This window comes from Pseudochaenichthys georgianus, chromosome 11 (genome assembly GCF_902827115.2).
Source record: "Pseudochaenichthys georgianus chromosome 11, fPseGeo1.2, whole genome shotgun sequence".
NCBI lineage: Eukaryota > Metazoa > Chordata > Actinopteri > Perciformes > Channichthyidae > Pseudochaenichthys > Pseudochaenichthys georgianus.
In genome coordinates this window covers 9,779,586-9,792,850 of record NC_047513.1, presented here as the reverse complement: position 1 = coordinate 9,792,850, position 13,265 = coordinate 9,779,586, and the positions used below count along the sequence as shown (strand labels likewise).

The window sequence follows — 13,265 nt, the reverse complement described above, 5'->3', positions numbered from 1 at the left end:
ATAATGCATTAATAAGTACAATGCATTGATAAAACCTAAGATATTTTAGAATTTTGTGTAAACAGAGTATTTGTTGTCGTTGTACTTTACTAATATTAAGCATATTTATTAATGTTAATACTTTTGTACTTTTACTTAACTACGACTTTGATTGGTATGCATCTCTCTTTAGTTGTTTAGCATCTCTCTGTGGCTGTTTTTCATTTTGGTGGAATTGTTCTGTCCGTTTAGCCAATTATTTCTTTGTTCTGTGATTTTACATTTAGTTTGAGTAGTTTTGCTCCTAGTTGTCAATTTGCATCTCTGTGATTGATTTGCAATTTTCTTATTTGCTGTTTTTATTTCACTGTGGTCATTTTGGGTCTCTGTCCTCATCCAGCTTTTCTTGCATCTATTTTTAGTCTTTTTTTTTGTAGTGTGCAATTTTCAGCCATTGATATTTTCTTTTCCATAATATTGTAACTTTGCATGTTTTTAAGTAATTTGTATCTACTTTTTGACATTTTAGGTTTTTTAGTCTTAATTTTACAAATCTTTGTTGTAGGTTTGCATCTACTACATTTTGTATCTTTACTTATTATTTTACCTTTTTGTGGTTGTTTTGAATCCATTTTAAGTTGTTTTGAGCGTCTGTGATTGTTCTGCATCTACTCCAATACTGCACTCCATTTAATTGTGCATCTTCTTACATTAACTGTTGGTCTCTTTACAGACGTTCCCACTCTTTGTAGTCGTTTTGCAACTATCTTAGAAGTTTCATGTTTTTCATGAGTTCCTTGGTGTGTTCGGAATAGTCTCCCACTTCTTAAACTAAACAGTTTCTAAAGCCTTGGATCAGCTGAAAATGCATCGTTAGATTTTTTTCACAGATAAATATGATGAGCTAATAGAATATGATGCAATTTCATATATTAAACTTCCCAACAGTGTATTAAGGAGAAGATCCATATACTGTATAACAGTACAAAGCGACAGGGAACCTTTTACTGCCCGGCGGGAACCCTACTTCACACAGGTTGGTGAGACACGTGCTGGTGCACATGAGACCCCCCCCAGCAGCTGGATAAACAGCTCACCTGACCCCCCCCCCCCCCCTCGCTCCATGTGCACTACACCTGCCCTCCTGCTCTGATGTGTGTGGAGCTGCAGCTCTGTGAAGGTCTGCTGTGTTGTGAGCGTGGGACGGCAGGCTACATGTGTCCGAAAGAAACCACTTCGGTGTGCCTGTAGGAGGAGAGCATGGGTAAAAATACACAGTGGAATCATTATTATGAAAACAAGCTCCGAGAGGATGGAAGTGGAGTTGAGCTGCTGCTGTTCTGTGTCATTCTGAATGTTTACAGATCAGGGTTTAGCCGCAGGAGAGCCGATGGTGCTGGATCCCCATTAGGTTGGAAAGAGGTGGATGGAAGGAGACGAGTATTCCTTAAATCCACACTTTTCACTAACAAAAAATTAGATCACACTATTTTATGTTCTATTTGATCATTTCACATGCCCACACTGAAGATCTTTTAATCAAATTACCAACAAAAGTATTTGATATAGAAGCTGGAGAGGATGGACATAAAAGACCTTCAAAACTGAATTCATTTCCAACTTTTTAAAACAGATTTATTTTTAAAAGCATAAATGGGTTTTTCTTTTTTCAAATATTTTACATTCGTTGAAATTCTGACTGCAAAATATACATCAAATGCTTTTATACGGTCGTGGTCATACTTTTGAGTTAGTGGCTTTAGAGGCAGGGCTATCAATGTCAATCAATCAATGCTTTCTGGTTAGGACTACCATCTTTTGTTTCATCTGAATGTAGCTCCAATAGAATTTAAAGTTACACAAATGAAATTCACAGTTGGGTAAAGGGACCTTCAGTAAAAAGAGGTAATCTGAACAGTGAATTATCAAATATATCTGTGGCATTGCATGGACTCATTCCAGGTAATATTGTCTGAAACTGACTATCCTGACAGAAGGGCACGAGACTTGAACTAAGGAAACCACAGCTTCTTGTGGTGAAAGCGACCCCTTTGGAAGTTACTGCTGTGGTTAGCCACGAGAGAGAAAGCCGACCCTACTATTTATGATCCCATTTGTTCAGTGTTGATAGCCTACTAATTTATTCATTACTGATGTAACCTATAGAGCACTTCATTATTTTAACTGAACATGCAAAATTAGATTATAGGAAGGCTTATATTTCCAATAATACATTCAATTAATATTTTAAGTTGAGCTCTTTCCTTTCAGTTATTTATTTGAAATGTTCTAGGAAACAAAAACATAATATTTCTAAAAACCGATACCACAGGTTTGAATATAGTTTGTATTATATCTCAGATGGACGGGTGCCTTTAACATCAAATTAAACAAAGGGTACCATTTCAGATTTTTTTTTTTTTATTTGATTTGAGGGTTTTCAACAACTCACTTTTAGGCAAAGAAAAAGGATAGTAATTTAGTAATATTACATGTTTTAGTTTTACAGAAAAGAAAGAACATGTTGGACAGGACCTAAGTAATGAACTATGTGTACACGGTGTGTTACAAAAATTGGGCTTAACTGTGGCAATGAGGGAGCGGGTAAAGGGTACGGGGGCGGGGGGGGGGGGGGGGGGGGGGGGGGGATATCACATCGATACATATACTCATCCTGCTGTTTTACAAAGACCCCACCTCGTTCCCTCCCACCCATACAATACCAACAATGATAACAGAAATGATACTTGGAATAAAAAACAGCAAATAATCAATATATAATAAAATATAATACGAATTGTTCAGTACACTCCGGTTATTTCTGTTGTCCTTTTTCGAATCCTGAACACATTAAAAGTTGGTTTTCTGTCCACGCCTCTTTACAAACATGACAAAAGTAGTGTACATTAAAAACAAGGTCACCAATACTTTTCCTTTTCCAGTCACTTTAGCACATCAAACTGCCTTTTCGTGACAGATTAGACCCTTTACTTTTCTTTCTTAAAAGATTAATTTAGCTTAAAGGGCAGATCTCAGTATAAAAAGTGGGAGACTCTCCACTGGGGGGGGGGGGGGGGATACACAAATAAACATACAGAGCAAGAGACCCAGACTATACGGATTAACTGTGAATAATGTGAAAACAACTTGAAAAAATAAACAGGTACTAAAAAGGTACCTCACTTCTACAATCCGCATCCAATCCATATTATGCACAAACACCGCTAATAGGAGGAATAAAATAAAACATGACGATGAAACTGGATTAATGCGCTTTTTCAAACAGGTGCTACTAACATGTGTGTAGAGTTCCTCCACCCTGCAGAAGGGCGATTTAGGGCCTTTTGAAGTCTACTCATTTCCAACCTCCTCTGCTGCAGTGAGTCAGGATTGTATACAGATTTATCAGGGTGCATTGTGGGGGTATTACGGTAGTTACACTCAACCTTCCCCACTTGTTCTGTTAAAAAAACGTGCTAGCTCTTGCTTGCTTCTTGGATTATCTAAAAAAAATAAAACATCAAAACAATCTAGTCTAGAAAACAGTCTTTTTTTTTTTTTTTGTCTACTGGCTGTACTCAGTCAGTACTGTTGATCTCTCGGGCTGGACCAGAACCGGCAGCGCTAGCGGGGCCGGCGATTGGTTGCTTTCTGAAGGCGGGGACTTCATCTTCATCAGTTCCCAGCCCCTGCTGATGGGCGGCCCCCGGCAGCAGAAGTCGTGGCGGGCCAGGAGCAGCGAGTTCCAGAAGTGGTGTCGACATTTGCAGCATTGGAACGCGGCTTGCTTCAGATGCTTGCCCCGGTGTTTCAATGCTTTGTGTAGTGAGCTGCTGCGCTTGCCACACACCTGGCAGCGCAGGCGGGCGCTGCGGCCTGAGGTCCTCGGCGGATGCCTGACGGCGCGATGGACCAGCAGAGCACCCGGAAGGGCGTAGGTGGCGCTGGGGCAGATTGGGCAGGGGAAGCGCTTAATGGGGATTTCCATGGAGGAGAGGCCGGTGACTGTGACGGCGCCTCCGCTCCACGACTTTGCCTTCACCACGCAGCCCTTTACCCTCAACTGCGCCAGGATCTTTTTCTTCTTGAGCGCCTCCTGCAGTCTGCCCCTCTTTTTCCTTAGAAGCATCAGCTTCTTGCGGGTGTCTTTACTCAGAGGAACACCCACCAGCTTTCCGTCTCTCATGATGCTGTGGATCAGAACTTGCGTTTTTGTTTTTGTTTGTTTTTTTGTTTGACCAAGCCGCTTTTGGATGTTTTTCGAGCGGTAGTGAAAAGGGTGTTGTTGTTGTTGTTGTTGTTGTTGTTGTTGCTGCTGCTGCTGGCCAGGAGCCCCTTGTTGCATGTGTGAAGACCCGGCGTAGTTAGAACCTGACCCTGAGTCGTAGAAGGCCGGGGGGTATCCCGAGGGTTGGGACTGGTTGACCCGTTGGCCGTTGCGGTCGATGCCGTGCTGAGACAGCTTGTGGCGCACTAAGCTGTTGGAGTAGGCGAAGGCTTTACCGCACACTTCACATCGAAAGGACTTCTCCAGCCCGACCCCTCCCCCGTGGACCGTCTGTTGATGTGCCGTCAGGTGGAAGTAGTGGCGGAATGATTTCCAGCACACTGTACAGGTGTAAAGCCTCTGAGAGGGGGTGCCAGATGTGGGAGACTTTTCTCCTTGGGAGCAGGATGAGAAGTAGTCAGAGTTTCCTGAGGGGCCGACCTGACTGATGGCGGCGGCGGCAGCAGCAGCAGCAGCGGCAGCACCTTTGACCCGCCTCCCCTGGCTGTCGATCTCGCCTTTCCTGTGCAGCTTCCCGTGTCTCACCAGGCTCTGTGCATAGGCAAACATCTTCCCGCACAGATTGCATTTGTAGTTCTTTTGACCCGAGTGCACGGTCAGATGCTTGGTGAGGTGGAAAGGCTCACGGAACATTTTGCCGCACACGTCGCAGGCGTGAGGTTTCTCGCCCGTGTGGACGCGAGTGTGGCGCCGCAGCGTCTCCGCCCTCCTGAAGCGTTTGCAACAGACCTGGCAGCTGTACGGCCGCTCCGACCCATCTCCTGGAGGGGCGGGGCTTCTTCTCCTCCTGACGATGTTGTTTGGGTCTCTCTTCTCTCGGGGCTTCCTTGGCCTCCGGGGCTTTGTGTGGGGCTGGCTAGGGTGGGTCAAAGGCAATGTGGCACCGTTGAGGCTGGACGTAGAAGACGGTCCGCTGAGGTTACCAAACCCCAACCCCCCCAGGAGGCCTCCAATGATATCCCTCCTCTCTCCGTCCCGACCTTCAGCGTTTAAATCACAGGAAGCAGCAGCTGCAGCAGCGATGGCCGACATCGCACTGCTGGTGACTTCATCCTCCGAATCATCCAATAGGGAGGAGAGGGGGAGGTGTGGCTGCGGCTGTTGCTGCTGCGGCGGCTGTTGGTGGTGGTGGTGCTGCTGCTGCTGTGGCTGTGGGTGGGGGTGCAGAGTTGGGGCTAATGGGGCCTTACGCAGAGTTTGGTTGTTAATTTCACTGGCTAGACTCTCTGGGGAGTACAGGGACGCTGGTTGTGATCGCCTGTAATCGTCCACCCCGCTATAGGGCAAGTGATTCTGGTAGCGGTTTCTGGAAAAATCTGTTGCATACTTGTCATTGGCCATTGCTGCCCCATCGTTTGGGAGTCCCACCCTGTTTCCACTGCTTCCCATTTTACTGCTGCTGCTCGGGTTGGATGATACGCTCCCTTCGCTGCTGGCGCGGTTTTTTGAACTCCGAGGAGGTTTGCCACAGGCCCCTGAAGCAGCGTGGTTGAGAAGAGAGGTGCTCTCCCGGAAGCAGCGCCCGCAGGCCGGGCAGCGGAAAGGCTTATCGTCGTGAATCTTCTCGTGTCTCGTAAGAGACTCTCGCCGGTTGAAAGACTTTTGGCAGATGTTGCAGGCAAAAGGCCGGTTTTCTGAGTGGGTGACGCTATGTTGGATGAGGTGACCCCTCTTTTTAAATTTCTTTCCACACTGACCACAGCAGAATACCCTTTCTGGGCTTGGGGAGTTACAGTCAGACTTCCTGCTTTGGCTTTCTGGTGTCAAGCCGTGGCTGCGGAGATGCCTTCGCAGGCTGGAGAGGTGGGTGAAGGTTTTACCACATTCACCACAGTGGTAGAGGGGTTCTGGCTCCGGCTGGCCGGATGAACCGTTACCGTCCTGGGATTTGGACAACTGTTGGTTACCGTTGGCTACAAGCACAGAGGTGGAGTTAGAAGGAGGGGCCGACGATGAGGAGGAGACGCTGGAGGATGACTGCTGTTGCTGTGAGGATGATGAGTGGTGAGAGGAATGCTGTGGAACGCTTCTGATGTCACTTATCCCAACACCCCCAGATTCTCCTCCCACGAGGTCCGCTGAGGAGCTCTGACTGTGCCCACTCGAGCTGCTGTGGCAGTTACTGACACTGCTGCTGTGAGTGGTCTGGATGCTAGTCTCGGATTTCCTCTGGGGGAGGTAGCCCGCCATTGCTTTCTTTCTCCTGCTTCCTCCGCTTGAAGCAGATGAAGACGAGCTGTCTCCTGTCTTTGCATCGTCTTTAGAGAGGGACAGGTGCAGGGGCAGGGGGAGGGAAAGGCCAGCCTCTTGCTGCATTAGCGATGCTATCTGGTTAGAGGAGAGGACTGGGATGCCTTGGAAATCAAAGCCACCCAGAGGGGCAGGCTGGGGCGCCGGGTGGAGAGGGTGAGGGTGGTGAGTGTGGCTGTGGGGATGAGATAAGGCGTGAGAGCTCAGCTGCTGTTGCTGCTGCTGAAGCTGTGGAGCTGAGTGGCCGTGGCTGTGTGTGGAGTGGAGGGAAGGGGGAGGAGCCAGGCCAGAGTTGGAGTCGATGGGCCCTTGGCTGAGACCCAAACCCAAGTGGTTGTGAGTGCCTTGCTGCACGAGGAACTGCTCCAGGCTGCTGTTGGTGGGGACGCCAGAAAGGAAGTACTGGTTGGCAGCCAGCATGCAGCTGAACTGCTGGTGGAGGCTGCGGGGGTCGGACTGGCCCACTAAGGGGACCGCAGTGCTGCCGGAGGGGTTGTTGGCTGAGGAGGTGGAGGAAGAGGGCGAGGACGTGGGGAGACCAGCAGAGGGCTGGGGGACAGAGAGGCCTGGATGCAGCGGTGGAGGCGGGGGTGCGGGAGTGACAATCCCACCACTGCTGCCGCCACCAAAGTCAAAGCGTCCCATCCCAGAGTGGAGCTGCTCCTGAGCCAGCGCAGCCTCGGCCGGGTGGAATGGCCGCAGGAACTGGGGGTATCCCGAGCTCCCGCTCCCACTGCTCATTTTACTGGACTTTCTGGAGCTGTGAGAGGAAGACGACTGGCTCTGATGAGAGATTGATGAGGGGGGGGCGCTCATTTTGGCAAATAACGAGGAGGAGTCGGCGAAGGCATTACTCCGAGAACTCTGGAGGGGTCCTAGGCCCAGGCCGGAGAGCAGGCTTCCTGAGCCGTCAACAGAGGTCTGGTGCTGCTGCTGGAGCTGCTGCTGGTGCTGCAGCTGGACCTGCTGCTGGTGGCTTAGCTGCCGCTCTAATCCCAGGCCTTTAAACTGGTGGGCCTGGTGTCCGCTCAGCATCTCTAAAATGTCCATGGGGTACTTGCTGAATTGGAACATCTTCCAATCCGTGAGGTGCAAAGTGCTGCTTGCACTAAGCCTTTAATGCTAGAAACAGCTGGGATATTCAGAGGTAGTCCTGACCCCAAACTTCCAACAAACCGCTATAATCCAACGAAAGCCGATGCTTGATTTTTTTTGTATCACTATTAGTTTTTCATTCAAGAGGGAAGCCTGCAAGTGCTTCTGGGAGATTTAATAAAAAAGGGTCATAAATACGCATTAAACTAAATCATACTAAAAACAGAGTCTGTAGTGTTTCTTCAAAGTGTTCCATAATATTTAGAAAATCAGGTCAGCAGTTACATGGAAAGGAGTGTGCTATTTCAGCGGAGGGAGAACCATTGGTTGTTGCCTTCTGTCCCCTCATGGAGTTCTTGAGGCAACCTAAAGAATGAGAGGAGGACAAGAAACAATGATGTCAGAGATTTAGTGACTTGATACCGAGATAACAAAACACTTTTGGCACAGAGAGTTCAACAACACTATGGTTTTTCTTCCCCTCCGAGCCTAAACAACATGGGTGCTGAATGTCTCAAAGGGAACCAAAACAAACAACTAAAATGTGTCTTTAGGGTGATTTACTAAATCTGTCCAGGCACTACAGATTGGCTAACTCTGGCACTAACAGAAATGTTGATTAATGTGCACTGTCCATGTTAAATGTATGAATAAATATATAAAGATTAACATTTATTTATTTGCCTCAGTAATCTTTATTTTACCTTAAATTACATTTTAACAGTTCATTTATTGAGCCTGCTGAGGAATTATTGAGGATGTATTATTCATTATTGAAAAATGAAAACGTATTTTGTCTTCAAAGGTGCTTAGTGTAATGCATGTATTTCTTCTAAATCTTAAATTTCCCACTAAAGATAAAGTCTAATCAAAAATATTTGTCTAAAAAAAAATCCAATTATATCGACAATATCCCGCTCAAACTCAGGGGACAGTTAGGTCACTGCTTATTTTTCAGAATGAGAGGCCACAACAGTGCAATCATCTTTCTGTAGTAATCTTGGAAAGCACACTGCAATATGTATTGTTTGTACAATTTGGTCAAATGCTAATTGGCTGGCTTTCTAATATCAACCTGCTGTTGTTAACCTATATAACCTGTTGCAACAAGACGGTATTTATATTTTAAAATAGTTAAAGAACTAAGGATATCACCTTGCACAATGTGTCTTTCTGTCTTTGTTTTAATGTGAAAGGAGTTTTAATCAAATGATTTTTTAAAAATTGCATTTTAGAGACAAAGCAGACAAATAAAATAAGAAATGATCTGAAAAATGTATTATGACATATTCGTTATATCCCTTTAAAGTGCTGAAGTGTAGGATTTGACTGATTTATTTGTAAATCTTCGCACGGTATACACACTATTGAGAGCAGTAGATAGAGCCTCGAGAGGGAAATGAAATGAGAGTGTGGCTCAAAATGCCACATGAATCCTGTCCAGCTCCTGCTGGATAACATGGCTGCCAGCTATGACATCTGCTTTACAATTAGAAAAATATGCTTCTTTGTTCCGCTGAAATCCACAACTTACTGCTTTGTCTTCTGACCAAAACATTAGCCTAGAACAGACAGCATTTCATCCGCACTTTGCACTTGATTCTGACCTCCTTCTGGCTCGACATGAATGACTCTCCCCTGAGACAGAAACCAGAGAAGCCAAACATCCTTATTGTCCCGTCACATCTGCGTACGGTCTGAAGCTTGGCAGAGTGACAGGAAATTCATATACAGCAGCAATATATAAAAATAAAAATCTGAAAACCAGAAATAATGCAGATTTCTTTCTGAAGAATATGGAAACCTGCTGTTACTTAAAGCAATGTGTGGCTCTATGTGTGAAATGCTTTTCAAAAAGCTAAATGCTAATGCTTCAATGTTGATATTTGTTTTAAAGATGATGAACACAAGGCCAAACAACAGCGATACTAATAAGAAAGATGCTCCTGTTATATATCCAGTTCTAAGAAGTTTATTTTCCTTCCGATCATGAGATAATTGTATGAATCAGATTCTCAAGGAAGAAGGAAAGCATCTGGACCAGACAGTAGGGCTTGAGCTAAGAAATGTTCTTTACAAAACAAACAATTGTCCAACTTCAACTAATTGGGAAATGGGCTCTGGTTTCGGACAGAGGGTGAAAAGAGGTGCTGCAGCACAGGCAGATTGAGAAAGATTAAGACCTTTTTGATCATTAAAGCATGAAGACATGTCACATAGAGGAACACAATACAATTATGAAACCTAAAAAAAAATGGCCCCTTTAAAATCCCATAATGTTGTGGCATTGTGCAGTAACTATGACAATATATTGAGCTATAAGATAAGAAACGTCAGTTTATTTAGATTTATGATACATTTATTTTAATCCAAGTAAGAAACACAAGGCAATGGGCAGTCAAACACGCCATCCCCACCACAGAGTTTCAATCTAGATCTCTATCGGGGAACTAGTTCACACATGTTGCGCCAGGTGCTCTTTCAAGCAGACAGAAAGGTAATAATCTGGGCACCACATGCTACTGATTGTTTGCCTTTAAAAACACTTCACAAACTCTCAGCGAGCACCCACCCACGATGTACGAGGGATTTCATTCAACAGGTTGACCTTGGATGTGTTCAATGTGAAAACCCTTTGGAAACATTTAGTTGTTGATTGATGCATTTCATCCTAACGGTATGCCATCCATTGAAACTGCTATTTTAAGTCTGTTTGCTGCACTTTGGTTGGTGGGTCAGAGGTGGAAACAAATATATCCAATGTGAACAATCCTAAGAGAACAGTATAAGCACTCTGTTCAAAACAGACTAAATGACCTCTAAAGTGAACATTTGTGTTAAATTATCTCAGAAAAATATAAGAAACTGCAACATTTGCAAAAGGGTGTTTAGCACATAATGCTTTCAACATGTTATATACATAAGGTTCGACATGACCCTGGGCTCAAATCGCTTTAAGAGTGAACACTCTGCCTCCCTGTGTCCTGTTACATCACAGGAGCAAAAAAAACGTTCCACCTGAAGGACTCTACCAGAAACATTATTTAAAACAAAATAGAAGTAGAAGTACCGAGTATAAATAAAGTGCCAAGATTATGTTTAAGTTAGTTTTAAATCTGACGTGAGGGATGTTGTACACCTGTACATACATATTGATTTTTCCAACATAAAACATTAAGAGGGAAGTAATTTATTAATTATTACCTCATTGAGTTTGTTCCATGATATCAATATAAGATAAAAATGTAGGCAAAAAATGCAATAGCAAAAGTAGTGTATTACTGGGACAATATTATCTTTATAATAAAAGGGGAAAACTATAATCAATATCTACAGTATGAGTGGGTTTATCTGTTGCACATAATTACATGTTCTTCATACTACTTACAATCACATGGTAATGTGTACATTATTGCGCCAGTATGCTATTGAGATATACACAGTAGAATACATAAGTGAACATCCTGTTTTAAGCCTTGTCTAAACCCAAACAAACAGGTAGTCTGTGCTGCTGATTCTGCATCAGTGTTTGAAATAAGCATGCTATTACTGCTCAGATATATGCGAGTATACATGAGCTGATGCTCCTTTAAGCCCATATTGTGTCATAGAGTATGAGTTACTTGCGGGGAAAGCACACCGGACAAACTAAAGCTAACATTTAGTTTGAACATTTGGAGTTGTGTGATTTCATGTTGTGTTTATTTTACCGGTTAATCCACGGGTCTGGGGCTCCCTGCTGGACCGCGGCTTTTAGGGGAGACACGGTCGCTTTCTCCGCCGACAAGCGGTGTCTTGAGGCCGACAGCCTGAAACACATGCACCGATGAAAGAGCAGGTTAGATGGAAAGACATGACTGTTGACACTCATCCACCAAAAACTACTAGCATCCATTAATCACTCCACTAGCTAACGGTAACCAACGCTGCACTGAAGACCATGATATAATGTATAACACATTCATACCATTAGCACATAAGTGTTTTTTATTGAACTACACTGAGTAAAAGCGTCGAACTACAGATACATATAACTAAACTGACATAAAGGAGGTATCGCGTTTCAATAGCTTTGCGCTAGCACTGCTAGCAGACTAGCTGTGCGCTTAGCTTGGCAGCTAGCAAATTAGCCAACATCCCGCTGCTGGAAACAGCTTTTGTTTTTGTTTTCTTACCTTGTAGCATACGATGGCTAGGTGCAAAAACACCTTAGAAACATGGGAGTAAAATTGTGAAAACACCAAGCGGGGAGTGCGCCGTAAGAGCGGTGTCCCTACTGCCCGTCAGCGGGGCCTTTTTCTTCATCCATGGAAAAACACTGTGAAAGGCCTGGCTCTCCATCGGCCCGGGAGGGCTGCTTTTCATTCGCTAACAAAAACTATTTCCGCTGGCCTGGTCCGATATGTCCATTGTTCGCCGCCTCAGTCCTACAGCTCCCCCGGTTTACTGCTCGTCTCTCCCAAACGGCGCCTTTGTTTTGTTTGCGTCGTATTTTCCCGTCTTTTCTCCTCGGTTGGCTGTTTTCCGCCCCGTGTCAGATTTAGGTGTCCCCCCCCTATGGACGACGGCTCCTCCAATGCTGCTAGCTTTAAAATGGTAGTTTCCTGTCTGCATAATGGTTCCGGGTAGAGCCAGGCACAGGTTGCTCTGTCCGGCCGAGACCACTCTGCTGCTGCCCGCTCACATCCACCTCTGCCCTTCAGTTAGCAAAATATGGGTCCAATCCAGCATGATGCTCATGAATAAATAAAGCGTTTGTACGCTATGTCCGTGTGTGTGTGTGTGTACGTGTACGTGGTGCGTGTGAATGCATGTATTGAGTCCAATACAAATATATCCCAATGAATTCTGATACTATGTCATTAGGCTCCTATGTGAAGTGTGTGTGTGTGTGTGTGTTTTCACACTAAATGTGTGTGAAATGTTAATGAGTCAATTAAAGATATCATTACGGCGCGTGCTGCATAACGTGTGTGTGTGTGTGTGTGTGTGTGTGTGTGTGTGTGTGTGTGTGTGTGTCATACATGTGCTGCTGGGCCTATCGTGCCTGATTTGCATTCAATTAAATATCATTATAGTACAGTATTTCTGCGCTGCCGTGTGGGTGTGTAAGGATCTGTGCCTGGGCTGTTTAATGTGTGGTAAAATAGTGAAAACAAAATACATTTCCGTTTTGGCTGCACTTCTGAATGTGTGTACCTGCATGTTTTTTTGCAAATGCAGGTGTACAGAGTAATACCTGTTGATTTTATGTATAATCCATGCAGGGAGAGTAATAATAAGTAGGCCTAATAATGTTTTATCAGTGTTTTATTTGATCCATAAAACACTGCTTAAACCAGGTCTAATTAAGGTTCAATGGGACGGTTAAAAGCCACAAGTATTGATTGATTAAATGGATTTTTTTGTGTGAATGTAAGGAGGACTTTGTTATTCTCAACCTATCCATAGTACATTAACAATCAATACAATCATACAATACATATTGACATTCATATCATAAATATCTGAACTAATTATAAAGTATTTTGATGTTGTGAGTCGGCAGCAGTGAATCTGAGCCCACCTTAATAATATTTGTCTTCTGTAATTTCCTCCTTTCCTTAAGTTAACTACCCTAATGAGTTTAATAATTTGTGCCTAATTGGGGGGA

The 13,265-nt window shown here is 44.4% G+C and overlaps 1 protein-coding gene across 1 annotated transcript; it reads right to left on the bottom strand.

Annotated features, from left to right (window-relative positions):
- Positions 1-3,046: 3,046 nt before the first annotated feature.
- On the bottom strand, positions 3,047-12,399 carry LOC117454842 (uncharacterized). The gene is made up of 3 exons (XM_034094065.2): positions 11,788-12,399; positions 11,323-11,421; positions 3,047-7,978 (listed from the first exon to the last, which is right to left on the bottom strand). The coding sequence occupies exon 3, from the start codon at positions 7,589-7,591 to the stop codon at positions 3,545-3,547; it is 4,047 nt and encodes a 1,348-aa protein (XP_033949956.1). The 5' UTR covers positions 7,592-7,978; positions 11,323-11,421; positions 11,788-12,399; the 3' UTR covers positions 3,047-3,544.
- Positions 12,400-13,265: the final 866 nt, after the last annotated feature.